General features: G+C 51.7%; 2 protein-coding genes across 2 annotated transcripts; one reads left to right on the forward strand and one right to left on the reverse strand.

Moving 5' to 3' along the window:
• Positions 1–5,105: 5,105 nt before the first annotated feature.
• Positions 5,106–7,165, reverse strand: LOC123049012 (protein STRICTOSIDINE SYNTHASE-LIKE 4). The gene is made up of 6 exons (XM_044472020.1): positions 6,774–7,165; positions 6,457–6,675; positions 6,177–6,244; positions 5,844–6,080; positions 5,602–5,734; positions 5,106–5,500 (listed from the first exon to the last, which is right to left on the reverse strand). Exons 1-6 carry the CDS (start codon positions 6,912–6,914, stop codon positions 5,201–5,203), a joined length of 1,098 nt encoding a protein of 365 aa, XP_044327955.1. The 5' UTR covers positions 6,915–7,165; the 3' UTR covers positions 5,106–5,200.
• A 3,742-nt stretch (positions 7,166–10,907) lies between these two features.
• Positions 10,908–11,985, forward strand: LOC123049013 (uncharacterized). Its single transcript, XM_044472021.1, has one exon. It carries the CDS (start codon positions 11,276–11,278, stop codon positions 11,741–11,743), a length of 468 nt encoding a protein of 155 aa, XP_044327956.1. The 5' UTR covers positions 10,908–11,275; the 3' UTR covers positions 11,744–11,985.
• The last annotated feature ends 6,018 nt before the right edge of the window (positions 11,986–18,003 follow it).

Genomic DNA, 18,003 nt, shown 5'->3' on the forward strand with positions numbered 1-18,003 from the left:
GTTTGCATTGTATTCATTGTTTCTTCCCCCTCTTCTCTCCGGTAGACTACGAGACCGACGCCGCTGCTGGTGCCCCGACCGACTACGCTGTTGACGACCCCTCCTTCTTGCCAGAGCAATCAGGCAAGCCCCCCCCCCCCCGATCACCAGATATCGCCTATTCTTCTCTATACTGCTTACATTAGAGTAGTGTAGCATGTTACTGCTTTCCGTTAATCCTATCCTGATGCATAGCCTGTCCTTGCTACTACTGTTGTTACCTTTACCTGCAATCCTACATGCTTAGTATAGGATGCTAGTATCCATCTGTGGCCCTACATTCTTGTCCGTCTGCTGTGCTATACTATCGGGTCGTGATCACTTGGGAGGTGATCACGGGTATATACTTACATACTTTATACATGATACATGTGGTGACTAAAGTCGGGTCGGCTCGAGGAGTACCCGCGAGTGATTCACGGATTGGGCGCTGAAAGGACCTTTGTCCCGACGGCCCTCTGGGTGGATCTTTGTGGCGGAGCGACAGGGCAGGTTGAGACTACCTAGGTGAGAGGTGGGCCTGGCCCTGGTCGGCGTCCGCGGTTACTTCAAAATAATACGCTTAACGAGTTCTTGGTATTTGATCTGAGTCTGGCCACTGGCCTATATGCACTAACCAGCTACGCGGGAACAGTTATGGGCACTCGACGTCGTGGTATCAGCCGAAGCCTTCGTGACGTCAGCGACTGAGCGGCGCGCGCCAGATTGGACCGCGTAATGTGACTTCCTTTGTAATGGAGGCTGCTAGGTCTGCTTCCGGCCGCCCACGCAACGTGCAGGTGTGCAATGGGCGATGGGCCCAGACCCCTGCGCGCTTAGGATTAGATCGGCGTGCTGACCTCTCTGTTGTGCCTAGGTAGGGCTGCGACGTGTTGATCTTCCGAGGCCGGGCATGACCCAGGAAAGTGTGTCCGGCCAAATGGGATCAAGCGTGTTGGGTTATGTGGTGCACCCCTGCAGGGAAGTTTATCTATTCGAATAGCCGTGTCCCTCGGTAAAAGGACGACCCGGAGTTGTACCTTGACCTTATGACAACTAGAACCGGATACTTAATAAAACACACCCTTCCAAGTGCCAGATACAACCCGGTGATCGCTCTCTAACAGGGCGACAAGGAGGGGATCACCGGGTAGGATTATGCTATGCGATGCTACTTGGTGAACTTACCATCTACTCTCTTCTACATGCTGCAAGATGGAGGTGGCCAGAAGCGTAGTCTTCGACCGGATTAGCTATCCCCCTCTTATTCTGGCATTCTACAGTTCAGTCCACCGATATGGCCCTTTACACATATACCCATGCATATTTAGTGTAGCTCCTTGCTTGCGAGTACTTTGGATGAGTACTCACGATTGCTTTTCTCCCTCTTTTCCCCCTTTCCTTTCTACCTGGTTGTCGCAACCAGATGCTGGAGCCCAGGTGCCAGACGCCACCGTCAACGACGACTCCTACTACACCGGAGGTGCCTACTACTACGTGTAGGCCGCTGACGACGACCAGGAGTAGTTAGGAGGATCCCAGGCAGGAGGCCTGCGCCTCTTTCGATCTGTATCCCAGTTTGTGCTAGCCATCTTATGGCAACTTGTTTAACTTATGTATGTACTCAGATATTGTTGCTTCCGCTGACTCGTCTATGATCGAGCACTTGTATTCGAGCCCTCGAGGCCCCTGGCTTGTATTATGATGCTTGTATGACTTATTTTATTTTTAGAGTTGTGTTGTGATATCTTCCCGTGAGTCCCTGATCTTGATCGTACACGTTGCGTGTATGATTAGTGTACGATTGAATCGGGGGCGTCACAGGCGTCATCCATCGCGTTGCCGGGGAGCACCTCGGCCTCGACGGCCCGTGGCGCCTTCTCGTTTTCCTCGTCGACGAGGTTGATGGCAGAGGTGGCGCTTTGGTGGGTTGGCATGCTTGGAAAAGGTGGATGTGCTACAGGTTGCGCTTGTTGTCTCTATGCGTCGCGCGCCGCCTAGGTTTATGTGCAATATCGCTGGTGGCGGGAAACAAGTGAGGAAATGGCGGAAAATGGTGGCGTGTTCATAAAACGCCATCAATTAATGGAAACTTAGCATAGAAGGAACATCGAGCTAGCACAAGAAGTAGATGATGATCAGATGAACACAAACCACACTAGGGAACCCGTCGGTGATGAATTCATCAATCGCAAACGGTTGTATACTAGCAAGCGTTTGCCCACAACACACACGGCTTATTCCATCACAAACTGTTCGGATGGATCAACTGTATGCCACGTATCGCACATTGTCAAAAAGTTATGTGGTAGACCTTCTTTAACATGTGTTAAAAAAATAAAATAAAAACAAGGACCTCGAGGTTAATTTAACTGATGGGATGGATTATAGAGGTCATTTACTTTGACCTCTATGACTCATCCCATCAGTTAATTTAACATCAAGACAACTTCTCATCCAGTCACCCATCTGATGGCTGCTCCAGCGTGAGCACAGTTAACTTGAGAGTTCTCTTAGATGAGCTATTGGTGGAACAGGTAGTCCTTGCTGATATAGGATGCCTCCTCACATCCTTATGGCGTACTCGGATGACCGCCCGTCGCCCAATGGCCAATAGATGTTGTGTAGACAGAGCATATCACATCGCACAACACATACGTCTTATTAGTAGCAATCGTGTGTGTTATTATCGGTCTTCGCACACATTTCTGATTACAGATCTGTTTATCACGTATCACACACATCTTGTTATATTGAACTGTTTCTGTTATCTTGGCTCAACGCAAACAGTTCATCCGAGTGAACTGTTTGCCCTCTATCGCACACACACCTTGATCTGGCTGACCGTTTCTTTTGTTCCGCCTAATCACAAACAGTTCATCTGAGTGAACCGTATGCCGTATATCGCACACACATTCATCCGGCTGCCCGTTTCTGTTTTTCTGCCTCACCGCAGATAGTTTATTGAACTGAAGCGTATGCCCTGCACCACACACGCAACTAAAATCTGAACCTGTTTGATGCATCCGTAATCGCAAAGTTTTGCACCTTTTAGACGTTTTTTTACATCACAGTTTGCGATTATTGCATCGCACACAGTTTCATCGAAGGGTCTCTGATCGTAGTGTCTCGTTAGCAGCATCCTGCAGTAGTGATGGCTCTTTCTCCCCTTCGAAGAGCCACACCCAAACACATCATGGGTTCTCTCCCTATTGCACATATGGGCTCCTTCCCCTTGGAAGAGCAATCATAGTCGGCGCCCTCCCCGTCATCGTGGATGAGATCTGACTTGGCCGCTGAGGATCCCAACCCGCCGGTGCAGAAGCGTCCTTTGGAACTGCCTGGACCATGCGATGGACGAGATCAGCGGCAGGCCCTCGAGGAGATTGGTGGCGGCAAAGCCCGAGGCGTTATCAGTTGGGAACTTCATCTGGGCCAAAGCCTGCCCCAAGCCGTCATTTTCGACGAGATCGATGTCGTAGCGAGTAACAAAATACGGAAATATATGGTAGCTGGCTGATATGTAGCATGCGTAGCGGCCTCGGCGACGAGGTGTTCCTCCGGGACCACAAGGTCGGCAAACACGGCTTCCACCTCGTCCTCGTACGCCGATGAGGTCGCGGTAAACCTATTTTTGGCCATCTCCTCGTCGAGCTCCCTGTGATATGTGTTGGGGCTTAGGCGACAATGCTTTGGAGTAGGGGGTGAGGATTTGAAAGCAAGAGAGTGTTATGTAGGCGCCGTCTAAGCAAATCGGGCTGGGTGGGGATGGTGATCGGCGGGTTACCTAACTAGACCAGTAAGGCACGAGCAGACCGCGGTAGAGGACGAAGTTGGATGCGATAGCATGGGATTGAACAAGGGGAGGGGGAAAGGTGGCGATATTGAAATGTGGTGGGGGGAGGGGTAAAACACTGAAATTGCGTGGCTGCCGAAAATTTTGCTAGGAAACTAAGAACCGACACGGAAGAAACACACATCACAAATGGTGAAAATATAATACTCGTGTGCGGTAAAAGAGAAAACCCGTGATTACCATCTCGAAAAATATTAGATCACTTATGAGAGGTGGCAAAAATGCATGTGCGACACTTGGCAACATCACACACGTCTCCAGTTTTGCAGAAGTTTGTACTCCTCCCTTTTTATTTAGTCCGTATATTAGCTTTGGTGAAAGTCAAGCTTTGTAAACTTCGACAAAGATTATAAACAAAAATATTAACATATACAATAACAAATCAATACCATTAGATTTATTATTGAATGTACTTTCACATCATATAGATTTGTTATGATAAATGTTTATATTGTTTTCTATAACGAAGTTTGACTTCAGTCAACTCTAATATGCAGAGTAAATAAAAATGAAGGGAGTAATAAGGATCACTATCCCAAACGGTTTGTCAAAGAAAATTGTGTGTGTTGTAATCTAAAATTTGTGAAAATCCAGATGCTAAACAACACTCAAAGCCATGTAAAGATGTCATTATTGACATTGTTTTTTATTATAGCTAGCAACTTAAATTACTAGATAATAATTGCTCTAAAATACTACTACTCCCACACATGCAGGTGGAGGTAGCTACTTCACCCATGCTGGGCAGACGTCGTCATTCTCTTTCTCGGCCTTGCGGCGGTAGCCCATGGTACTTGGATCTCCGCCCAGCTCTTCTTCACGGTGCAGGTGGCGTCACGTTTCTTGCGACGGGCGGCCTCTCTTTTCTTGCAAGCGGCCTTCCTTTTCCTCTCCTCCACTGCGGCCTTGGCCTCCTCCTTCACCCATTCGTCCTTGGCAGGGTCAAAGTCCGCCCACGTAAGGGTGCGGGCACATGCGATGTAGTTGACGCGGCGGGTTGCAATCGCTTCCTTACCAGTGGATGTGCGGCAAGATGGCATGACCGATGCGTCGTTGATATGACGGAGAGGGGGGATACAAAATATACATGCCAAGTCCTGCCTCCTTCAGTCCTCGCGCCAGTGTGTCAAGCACCATCTCCATGTCGCTCCTCTCCGCACAGAGCCGTACGATGCCCAATTTGCCAGCAAGGAGACGATGAAGTAACCATCCCGATTCAGGAAGACGTAAATTGCTAGTTGGGTTAGTGCCCCCTTATCTTTATTATTCCACTGGAAATGGATGATTACACCATAACAGGTAAGAGGTAACACTAACAGTACATGTCTAGGATGAAACTGCCGCATGCACATGTGGCACCTTCGCCAGAGACAGCTTCCCCACGAAGTTCGTGGAAAGGCTTCCCAAGAACAGATGCCCATCGAACTCCGTCACGGAAGTGATGAAGTGGATCACCTTCCCTTGGGAGTCGTCGAGCACACGGATGATCTCACCGTCCTCCGACACTTGGGCCACCATCGCTCCCTTCGCCGTTGCCTTGATGGGTTCGTGAAGCGCCGGGATCGACGCGACGACTCTCTTGGCCAAGGTCCAGCGGGTGATCAGGTCCATCCATGGCGACCTTAGCTGCATTTTGAGCACCAAAAACCATGAGATGATGCTGTTTCACAGCGACATATCCTACTAGCTGGTGAGGTAAGGGCCGGCTTGATGGCTGGAAGTGTGACCTGGAGAAGGGCGATCCAGAAGGAGCCGTCTGGTGCTAGATGGATGTTATCCGGAGACCCCGGAAGGTTGTCGACGAAGGTCTGCTTCTGTCCAGCCTTGTCCCCTTTCAGCCACAGCCTCGTGCATCTGAACCTGCACCTCACAGAATTAACTGGTCACTTGATGATGCAGCTGCTGCCTGCAGCAAGACTCAGACTGTAGACTGAGTAGAGTGAACTGCAGGGCTTGCCCAGGTGCTTACCCCGCTGTCTCGCAGACGATGACGAAGGCCTCGTCCCGCGACAGGGCGACGCCGTTGGCGAAGGCGAGGTTGTCGAGCGCGACGGAGGCCTTGCCGGTGCCGGGGTCGTACCTGAGGAGCCGGCCGGTGGGGCGGGCCTCGAGGTAGTCGAGGAACCACTCGCCGAAGCCGAACCTGGTGCTCCCGTCGCTGAAGTAGACCGTGCCGTCGGATGCCTCGATCACCGCGTCGGCAAACCTGGCGATGGAACGAAAGCGCGAACCGGTCGATCACGGGGCGTGCAAATTCAGTTTGCGCCGTCAGTAATCGAAGACGCGCGACGTGGTACGTTACCTGATCGTGGAGCCTTCGACCGTGGATGCGAGAATGGTCACGTGACCGTCCTCGACTTTCAGTAATCCCTGCCAAAATACACACCAACAGAGAAATTGTTAGCAGCGTGTCAAACGACGCGACAGAACTGTTACGGCGAGTGCGAGTAGTAGTTTACATTCACACGCACGCACATCCATCCACGTGTGGTAGCAACCAGCAACAGGCCACAAGCACCCAAAAAGTGCGGCGCGTGCAACAGCCGCGGCCGGCCGGGCGCGCGTCGGGGAAGGTGACGTACCTTGTGAGCGTCGCAGACGAGCATGCTGCCGTCGGCGGAGGGCGCGATGCCGAGCAGGTCCGTGCCGCCGACGAACCGCCAGTGCTCCCACGACCCGTTGGGCTGCATCCTCTGCAGCCACCCGTCCCTCGTCGCCGTGTACAGCGTCCCGCCCGCCGCCGCGTCGACGTATACGTCCTCCGGCCCGCTCAGCCGCCCTTCCCCGAGCTTCTCCAGCCCCTGCATACCAAACCATCGCTCCCTCAGCACCGATCGACCAGTAGTCTAGTTAGTACACGAACGAAAGGAAGAAGGGGCGGCGCTCAAAAATAACTGACCTGGAGGAGGTTATTGGGAGGGTGCCGCGCGGGCGGCGGCGGCGACGGGAGCGGCTGGATGGGGCAGTGGAGCGCGACGTGTACCGCCAGCGACAAGAGCACGGCCACGGCCGCCGTGCCCAAGAGACCACCCGGCGCCATGAGGGACGACGAACCCAATGTTGGTCGGCGACGATCCCGGAACGCTCGCACAGAACCGCAAGTGACCAGCGAAGGAACGGCGAGTGACACACTGACACTGGCTGGAGCGCGGTGCTTCGGTTCAAGACTTCAAGTAAGCGTGTCGCGTGCCGATCGAGCTCCGGGTTTATACCTATCTTCGCCTTCGGGACGTACGTGAGGTGACCGGGTCAGTTTCAGCTGGCGTCGCAGGCGACGAACGCGTGACCCGAGCAGCGCCGCGTCTGGTTGGGATCCGTCGAAAGCAGCGTGTGGCCATGTCACGTCACCACCTCGCTCGGGACCACAGAGACAGCACCGAAGCACCGATCGAGCGGTGAGCTAGGCGCGTACGGCAGTATCTCTGCCGGTAGCGTAGCTTGGGTTTAAAAAATGAGACCAATTCAAAAGTTAACCCTTGTTAGCATATTTTTATAAAAAAATCTGTGAGCACCGCGCGTCCGAATCAGGATTCGAACTCGGATGAACTGGCAGCAATGCCAGCTGGCCAGCCAACGGGTCAACGCCCCGTCCTCGTAGCTTGGATTTACAGTACATCACTGGCTGAGTTGCTGCCTGGCTCGCTCATCTGGCCTGTTACTATCTGCCGTGGCTATAGCGTGCGTGGCCCTGGCCCTGTTGCGACTAAAACGTGCACGGTGAACTTCCATCTGAAACTTTTTTGTGATTTTTTTTCGTGATATCGCTGTCGACCAATTTATGTGGTATTGCTCTATTGCAGTTGTTCGGTGGATTTGTAAGCTTCGGTAATATCGATAGCTTTTACTTCTACTCATATGTCTTATCCGAATGTTGTGAGATTTGTTCAGAGAACCAATTACTGAAAAGAGTGTGACTAGAACTCAATTGACTGAGACTTAATAAAGTCTCAGCCAAATGATAAAACATATAAAAAGAAAAAAAAGAAAAAAAATTGTACACCGATCTCCGTGTGAGATCTGACAAATATAACGTCGACTCAGACTTCGTTAAGTCTCAGTCAACTAAGATTTATCAACACCGTACTGAGAAACAACTCTAGTTTCCTACGCTTTTTCTATAGCTTGAAAACCAAGTTACGGGGTTACTTTCGAATTGTCCGTTGTTCCTGAGGTCCCTATCGTTGGGAATAAAGCGAAGACCATCGCGTGCAAGGACTTGCGCCAAATGCAGCGTGCCCGCGAGAAGGACGAGAAGGAAGCTACCACGAAGGACGTTGTGACTGGAGTTCTCCGCATCCGCTCCGACATCTTCTTCCATGCTTGCGCCCCGGCTGTTACGACTTTGCAATGACCGGGCATTCCGGATGCCTTCAGCGGGAGCCGGACCCGGACGCCTCTACGGACACGGCATATGAGTAATCGCAGCTCCGACGATCATGGACTACGTCGGGAAGCTCCGGCGCCGCACATGCTCACCAACTATTCGAGGATATTTCTCAACCAAATCCGCACAAAAAAGAATCCCCATATGCATTTAGGTAGTTTCATTGTGATGCATGTTTATGACTCATTTATGAGATGGATAAATGATGGTCAAGAGTCTTCAAATTATAAAATGGGTGATCAAAATTCACATTTGTTTGATGTTCGGTTTGTAGGGGAAATGTGCTACGCGAAATAAATTTTTACCATGCATAAATAAGCCCAGAATCACTATGGAGGTAAAGGTAACAAGATTATACCAACAATCAACTCGAGGCTGTGGAAGTAGAGAAGATTGTTAGTGAAGCCTATCGATTCCGCGGTTAGGTTTACCTCCCAGCCGCGAGAATTTCTGTGGGAACAATCCGCCCGATCTGGTGTTGAAGTAGACGACCAGCCGCGATAATTTCTGTGGGAACAATCTGCCCGATCTAGTGTTGAAGTAGACGACACCTCCAGGGTATCCACATAGCGATCTAGTAGCACCACAACACTCCTTGAAACTATGCCTCGTGATACATTACAAAACCCGAGGCGAGACTTTGATAGTATCCTTGTGATCAACAGTACAGAAAATGTACAATATGTACGAAAAAAAGTAGACGTCAAAACATATATACAAAAAGATAATAATCATGTTTTGAAAAATGTCAAACATGCATATAAAAGTGTTTCTGATGTATAAAAAATGTACAATACCTATTGAACATGTATAAAAATATTCCTAGAGTATGCAAAAAATACAATGTGTATTAAAAAAATGTAGATATTACAGCATATTGTATTAAAATATTGTTTTTTGTTGATCAAATGAATGTTAAAACATGTTTTTAAGAAATTTTAAACATGTGCAAGAAAAATGTCCTTTGTGTATATTGAAAATGTACATTATGCATAAATAAAGTAGACACGTGTTGAAAATGAAAAGAAAAAGAAAATACCGATGAAAATCAAAAAGAAAACCGACAAACGATAAAAGAAAATGAAAAGCTCAAGAAAAACAAATAAAGAAACAGGAAAAAGGCAAAAAGTGAAAAAAAAACAGGCTATAAGCATAACAAACAAGCAATGAAAATTAAAAAAATAATTTTTATTTACATTTTAATAGCATATAGTTCGAAAACTTAAATTTACATAAGAAAATTTAAAATGAGAAATCTGACAAAAACATAACTTAGTATATTTTTTTGTTAGCGCTCGTTTTATAAAATGTTAATAACTTTAAAAAATGCTTGTGCCCATAACAAACATGCTCGGTCAAGTCCCCTAAAAAAAATCAGCTCGGTCAGGTCGTTATTACGCGAGGTTGTTGTGGGTGCGGTGCGGAGTTCGGATCCTGGTTCTGCGTATACCGATCCAAATTATTTTGCAGTTTTTCGCTTTGCGTTTGTTTTTCTTCAGCAGGTTGCTGGGCCGGCCCACTATGATTCCCTCTGCCATTGCCGCCAGCGCTAAACCAGCGCTTAAAGCGCCGAATAGACGGTCCCAGCGGCCCGTGCTAAAAAAAACCACCAGAACGGTGGTGGTTCTCCGAAAAATAAAAAAGGCCGGGACGACCTGGCGGCGCGCCGCCTCCCTCGCCGACCAAACCCCCGCCCGCACCGGCCAGCGCCTCGTACGCAGGCGCATGTCCGATCTCCAGCTCCCCCCACACCTGGTCGCCCGCGCTTGGCGCGCCCACCGCCCACGAAGCCGTCCGCGGGCGCGTGTGCCGGGCACCTCGCCGCCCACGCGCGCTGTCGCCGGCCGGGACGGCCGCGTGACGCCAATAAAAAACCCGACCACGCGGGCCGGCTCCGTTAATCTATCATATTACGCCGGAGAGCCTGCCGTCCGCATCCATCCTTACGATCGATCACGTAACGCTTCGACGTGCGGCGCACGCACGTCCTCCATCCATCGCCTCTCGACCGACGGCTGTTACCCGTCGCTCGAACACTCATGGCAGCCGCCGAGCGCGTGCACGCAGTGCCATCGTGTTGCACGAGCAGAAATCGCTGACACGGATAGGAGGATCACATCGCCAGGTCAACGCGGCCGTGCCGGTGTGAACGACGACGACGTAGGCCGGCTTCTTCCTTGCAAGTTACCGCTCGCGTGTTCGATTTGCAGGGGCCAGTTGTAAGCAAATAGATAATGTGAAGCATCACTGTCTGCCTCCAACTCGTTTCTCTTGGCTTCTTCTTTCAGCAAGCGCCCTACATGTTCCACGAGAATTGTTGCCGTCCGCCTCGCCAAGCAGTGAGCCGGACAGGTGCGCGCGTGGACGTTGACCACCAGCGCCGTCACATCTTCTTTTTGTATAGTACAACAACGGCAGTGTATAATTCTTCAATCATCAAAGTAGAATCTATCTACAGACTGACATAGAAACACCACGCCACACGCACGGCTGCCGTATTCTGATCAAACACGACGCCATCGTATCGTACCCGTTTTATTTATCATCATCGTGCACGAGATAACGAGGCGCTCACGTGATGTGCTTAAACAAGCAAGCCGTGCGGTGCTGCGGTACGAAACGGCCGTGGCAAGTTAAATCAGTCGCAGCCGCGGGACAGCACAGGCGGGACGGACGCCTTTGGCGCCACCCAAACCACAAGCAACGACGGGACCCCGGCCCGCCCACTTGGCCACAGCTGGCAGGCGGACCCGGTCCCGATCCCGCGCCCAATGGCCCAGCACCACGTGGCCGGCCTCATAATTCAGTCGCACGTACGCCGGGCCCACACGCCAGCATCTCGCGCCCGCGCGCGACGACGACGGGCCGGATAAATACGGACTCCGCAGGCGCTCACGGGCACGGGACTTTTCTTTCTCTCTGGTCATCGTCGTAGCCGCAGCGGCAGCAGCAGCAACCACCGGCGCGGAGGAGGCGGCGGCGGGTTTTCTTTCTCGGCGGGGATAGAGGTCTTGACGATGGAGGCGGAGGTGCAAGCGCGCGAGGAGCAAGAGGAGGAGGAGGAGGAGGTGGCGTGCGAGTGCTGCGGCTTCACGGAGGAGTGCACGGCCCCGTACATCGCCGGCGTGCGCGCGCGGTACGGCGGGAGATGGATCTGCGGGCTCTGCGGGGACGCCGTGGCCGAGGAGATGTGCAGGGCCTCGCCGCCGGTGTCGCCCGCGGAGGCGCTGGACCGCCACGCCTGCGTGTGCGGCGAGGGGCGCCGCGCGTCCGCGCCGCCTTCTCCGGGCGACGAGCTCATCGCGGCCCTGCGGCTCCTGCTCCGCCGCAGGCTGGGCTCGCCGTCGCCGCCGAGGCTGGTCCGCTCCACGCCGAGCAGCCCGAGGCGCGACGCCGTCGCCCCCGCCGCGGCCGCGGGCGCCGGCCCCGGCGCCGGCGGCCCGCTCGCGCGCACCGAGAGCTGCTTCGCCGCGCTCGTGGAGTAGCAAGCATCCAAGAACCAATGAAACCAAAAAGAACCTGATGGTAGTCTCATCTAGTTTCCTGCCTTTTTTTGCAATTTTCCTTCCGCCTCTGTAAATATGCATGCCATGTAATCGCGTTTCTAGCTTAGGATGATGCAGCCGTGAGAGGAATAAAACCAATGTGTACAGAGTACATACAGTAATAACAACAACAAAAAGAGTAAATGGAAGTGGAGGTAATTCCATGTTTTATCATCATCCAAGTGGTTTCTATTTCTCTGTCTTGCTCCTTGCCTCTGCTCAAGTTCATGCACTCACCTGTTCTTCAAACAGCTTCTAAACCAGACGCATAAGCACCAGAATGCACCTTTTCGTCTCAAAGAGGGAAAAATGCAAAATACTTTTGCGAAAGCATCTGATCTCAACGAGAAGTTGGAAACCGAACCAGATCAATCATCTATGCCGTTTCCCATCCGGTGATGAGATTGATTCTGATTCGCAGCAGAGGCTCTCGATATGAGCATAGATCACTTTCTGGTTCACAGATAAACTTCTCCTTGTCCATGACAGAAATAAAAGAAAATTAGCGCAGGAAGCAGCCAGCCCGTTTTTCAACCGCGGTACTGTAGTTTTTGGTTACCATCTTTATTACAGCGCATTGTTCACGTGGCGCGCCTGCTCCATGATACGATACCTCGGCCCTGCATTTCAAAGCCTCGCAATCAGACACACAGACTAGCACAGAGGTCTGTATCCGTCCAGTGCCATCTCGATCGTTCGTTCCCGTCAACAGCGAACCTATTAATTTAGCGGCTAATCGGGCCAGACGCAACCACGTCTGCTACTGTTAGAGCCTGCCGTAGCACGCCATTGCTGGCCGACGCGCCATTGATCGCGAGATCAACCATATAATTAAAGTGCATCCATCCATTGCAGACAGATATCGTCTTCACCCAATTGCTGACGGTACACGCAATCAGGACCCTTCCTCGTCCCGTGGACGTATGCAATGCAGGTGCAGATGCGGCAGCATCAGCTGTAGTAGACAAGTAGTAGTAAAGTAAAACAGTGGATGTGCATGTGCTGAGTGGTAGTGACCGCGTGCCTTGGTGGATCCACGTCGGCACGGCCCCTACCGATGTGGACGCGGAATAAGCATCGGCCAAGTGGAGTGTGATCCGCCGTGGCGAGTGCTCCTTTTTACTACCCTTTTTCCGTTTCCACGATGCCTTTTGGTTTTGGTTCTGGTTCTGAAACGGCATGGGGTTTGTTTTCTTTTTCTTTTTGAGGGTAGGCATGGGGTTTGTTTATGTGTGTGATTCGGGGAGCACCATGACCCACAGAGAGTAAGAGTGGTCTCCCCCACCGTGAAAATCGGCCATCTTCTGGTCTTATCCCTCGCCGACGCCGACGCCGGACTTAGCTTTGCGAAGCTAGAAGCGACGGCGCCCCCTAGGTCCGTGGTTACAGACAAACCACAAGCCCGATGAACTCCCGATTGCTCCTGCTATTGCTTTCGCAGTTAGGCGCACTTCCGATGCAGTAGCAGTAGCAGCAACTTTGTGGTGGCATGGTTAGCCAGAGACAGACAAGACAAGCACGGCCCCGTCCCTCGAGCTGGTCCAGTTAACTAATCCAACCCAGCTCGCTTATACACTCATCAGTGCCGTGACGGCCTACGTGAGCCGCACCAATAATTGAAGTTCACCGCTCTAGACAAACTACCAGTGGTTTCATGAGATAATTAACAGTTGAAACAACCATGCATGTACAGAAAAAGAAGAGCATCATTGATCTGAACTCGCGAAGCACTGTTGACCTGGAGCAAGACAGGACAGAGACAAAAAGGGCTTGTGAATTGCGAGATGCCCTTTCTTCCGCTAGATGCGCCAACAGAGCGGAAAGCAAGGCCAATAATCGAAGGTAGGGCCGCACACCTGTCTCGTTCGTTCTCGCGCACTTTACTCAAGGAATCAGAGCCTCCGTGTTCGTTTTTCAGGTCCTGGAAAAATAAAACCAACCAACGCTGGCATCCGTCGCAGCCAGCTCCCCTAGTAGTCTGTGGGGTGGGGGCTCCCTCTTGAGAGCTTGAAATGAGCCGTTTTGGCATCTGGTAAGTAAAAACGACGGGGGACAACCTGCGTACCTGATCGCCGGAACGTAGCAGAAAAGAGGGCCACAGGTGTGAGGCCAGTGCAGCCCGTGCGCCCACTGCCCACTGCCCAGTCGAGGAGCGTGGCATGTCCACTCCATCGGATGGGATGCGAAAAGCAGGAGATGATGATGGATCATCGTAACGTACGTGCGCGAGCCTGTAGCAGGAGCCAGCCGCACAGATGAATGAACTGACGCGGAAACGTGATGGGTTTCGGGGTGATGGTACCTAGTACTGCCCACCGTGCCGCGTGTGCTGTGGAGAGCAATGCAATCGAGGGGCCGGGTGCCTGCTGCTGGCTTTCCTCCCCACATCCGTCCGCGATTAGATTGCAATCGCCGTCGTTTCGACTTTTTCGAGTGCAGCCCAAGCAAGGAGGCGTAGCGGTGGCAACAGTCAGGGCAAATTTGACAATTTGACCTATAATCGAAATCAAATCACAGAATGAACTGGTTGCGAAACTATTTCACTCCCCTGACCCTTTTGTGTAGCGCCCGCCACGCCGGCGCCACACCTACTGTGCAACGCCTCCCAGATAGGCGCTACACGGCCAGCGTCGCACCCATATGTGCCCAAGTCAGCGTGCAGCGCCTGAGAGCTAGGCGCCACACTACACAGTGCAGCGCCTAGCTCCTGGGCGTTGCACTAGTGCAGCGCCTAGCTCTGGGCACTGCACAAAAGGGTCAGGGGAGTGAAATAGTTTCGTAACCAGTTCATTCTGTGATTTGATTTCGATTATAGGTCAAATTTGTCAAATTTGCCAACAGTCAGTTGGGAATCTATCGCTTGATGGACAGAACCGTGATGTGGATCGGTCGACGGCGACCGGCGAAAGGAACGGCGAGAGTAACGGGTTGGGTGGACTGCCTCTGCTTCAGAAGCAACATATATACTGAACAGCATCGGACCTGCGGTGTATTGGGCAAAAAGTTTAAGGGGTCGTCTGAGTTCATTAGGGAACTACAAAAAAAATCATCACGGAAAATTTTAGCAGAGGAGTATTTTAACTACACCATGCAAGAAAACAGAATGAGCAAGGCAGTCCACTCCAACAGCTTCAGTCTCTTCTGATCACCTTGTCCTGTATAAATCTTAGGCAACAGTGCAATGGGGTTCCACACGGATAGCATAGGGCGTGTTTGGTTGCCGTCGCGTACAGTACCCGGGTTGCATACACATCTTCACTCGGCCTGGCTCTAGAAAAACAGCCTCATATGTGACATCTGCGAGTTATTTGGTTGCCTGTATTAAGAGATCAACTTTGGCACGTTGTTTGGTTGCCTGCATTGTCTCGGCGCATGCAACTACACGCTGTTTGGTTGCCCGCATGGCGTATGATTAAGAGCTAGCACTTGCACTTAGCACGCCGGGTTAAGAGATAGCAGAGGGAGTGGGAGAAGAAATACAGTGTGCGCCGGACTATGGCAACTGCGGTGGATAGTGGCCGTGGCGCCGTGTCCGACATGACGAGCATGGAGTCGTGGACGAGCGACCCCGTCGGCGGCACGGCGAGCGACACCGTCGGCGAACTAGTTGCGGTGCTCGCGCAAAGACAGTCGACAGAGGAGGAGGCCGAGATGATCGACACCGGAAATGACTCCAGTGTAGTAGGGCGAGAGAGAGGAGGCCAAGATGATCGACCCCGTCGGCGGCGCGGCAAACTGCAGTGTGCATGGAGGCAGAGGACACAAGAAAGCAGTGTGCACACCATTGCAGCGTCAGTGCAGTAGGAGGACGACAGAGAGTAGGCCGAGATGAGCGACGCCGGAAACGACTCTAGTGTAGTAGGACGTGGGCAAGCAGATCAAGGGGAAGGGCTTCGGCGTCGAGAGAGATGAATAGGAGGGCTCTGAGCAAAGGACAGAGGAGCTCGACATGGCGGCGTCAGTGCAGTAGAGTGCTGCTCAAAGAGAGATGAAGTTACGATCGTCGAAACCAAAAACTTACAACACGAATGTTGTGAGGAACTGCAAGATTAGGCTGCTGGTCAAAGGAAATTTCAAACGATTGATCGTGCGCGACGAATCTGACAAAATTCGTCAAGAACAACTTCAAACGGGAAGACGAAATTAAGAAGTTACAGCCGACGAAACTACGAACCGATCGCCTGAATGAAACCGTAGCATCGAGGTGCATCTTTTTCGTATAGAGCTTACCTCGAATCGAAGCACCGTTGTGTAGATCGAAAAGGGCTAGGAAAAGCAGAATTAGAGGGAAGGTTACTCGAGGTAGGAGAAGATAAGCAGGCAACTGCTGCATACTAGTATCCCTCCCTCATCTCCCCTCGTGCAAATGGCCCACCTTGTGCGCTCGCCTCAGCCTGGCTCGCTAGAAACTGCCGATCTGAGCGTTTCCAGCGAGCCACGGCCAAGTGTGCTTTAAGGTTCGTGCCATGCGGGACGCACGGTAAATGCAGGCAACCAAACAGGACACTTTCTTCCCGCGTGGGCCAGGCTGGGCCTAATGCGGGCAACCAAACACGCCCATATATGCAAACTAAATAAAATTTGTTTCACTAATCCAGCTTCTCTACTTCAAAAAGGAAAAAAGAGAAAGGAAGAAAAACCAACCACATTTGTAGTTCCACTCCGACCTCAAACTCACGATCCCATCCACTACGCGCAAGGATAGGCCCGGTCGACTCGGAGCTTACGGCCACCAAAGACGCAGCAATTGAGCACATCAATGGCTTCCTCAGCATGCGCACGGTGCTCGAATACCACATAGCCGAAGCCTCTGCAGGCCCCGAAGCCATCATCGTCAAAGGCGACATGCCAGCTCCGCAGCGGTCCGAACCGGACGAACAGGTCGACGAGCTCCTCCGGGCAACATTGCCTCGGCAGGTTATTCACGCGCACGAAGCATCGCAGAAACTTGAGCCGCCTTAAGCTGGTCGCATCCAGATCTTTAGGCCTCGGGCATGCGCGACGGGTTTCGTGTTGCCAGAGGAGCAGCCGCGCCCTGCAGGGAGCGTATGAGGCGGGAGATAGGTAGTTGTAAGGGCACGTCGGCTCCGCGTGCCCTGGCTCCTCGTCTCCGCAGATCCAGCAGAACTTAGCATCTGGATCCCTCCAGCAGGTTTTGATGGCACCACTACTTTCCATGTTGGTTTCTTTTCCTGAAAGGCAGCAGAAACTTACTTATGTTAGTTTGCACTTCATGGTTGAAAAAAAAACATGCACGTAACCAAATCCCTCTTCAAACATTGCTTCCTAAAAAGGAATTTAAACCCTGGTTCTATCGATAACGATCTTCCTCTAGTTGTTCGAATCAAGAATATTACCAATTTCAACTCTTATAGTATAGTAGAAGTTACCATTCAGATGTAATTGTCAATGCAAGTTGGCGTAATATATGAGATCGGTTGAAGAAAATAAGGACTTGAAAGTGAAACAGCCAAAGATGATGAACGTCAGTGACTTACGTCCCTCCCCTGGCAAATTGATCGGCACTGTCTTGTTTATCAGACCTGCATTGCGCTCTTCGTTGCTCTTCCTCTGCCGAAGCAAGAGGATATTACAGAAGGGGTAGAATCTCCAAAACTTGGGTAAGAGAAAACCAAGAGCTCGCTGTTTCCCGGCCCCTGGAAACACCGTTGAGTCAGGAACGCCTAAATATATAGGAAACGGATACGCTTTGAATGAAAACCAACCAAGTGGTTCGTTGCGAGCACACCTTGCAGCGGAGGCCGCCTCTTGAAAACCCTCTTTGTCGTCGAGATCTTGCATTTCTCCCTTGGTCTACCACCAGGGGCCATTGCATAAGCCCAGTCAACTCGCAGTTTACTCTTGCCTACAAGATGGCCATTGAGCGCTTCCATTGCCCTCTCCCCTGTTATAATAAATCCGACGCATACCGTTGATCATCCAAGGACCTAGCAATCACGAACACGACATCAAGATTTGTTAACGAGGTTCACCGATATGGCTACATCCCCCGGGCCTGACTACGGACGCTCCTCCCCTGACACCGTCACAATACCGCACACCGGCCACCCGGGCGCCGGCACACGCCGCCGGCTCCCCCTTCCGCGCATGTGCTATTATGTTGGCATAGGTTACATCGTGTGTCTACCCCCGCTATATATGAGAGGCCTAGGATACAAGTGTCCTATTAGGACACAACT

Source organism: Triticum aestivum, chromosome 2D (assembly GCF_018294505.1).
Source record: "Triticum aestivum cultivar Chinese Spring chromosome 2D, IWGSC CS RefSeq v2.1, whole genome shotgun sequence".
Classification (NCBI taxonomy): domain Eukaryota; kingdom Viridiplantae; phylum Streptophyta; class Magnoliopsida; order Poales; family Poaceae; genus Triticum; species Triticum aestivum.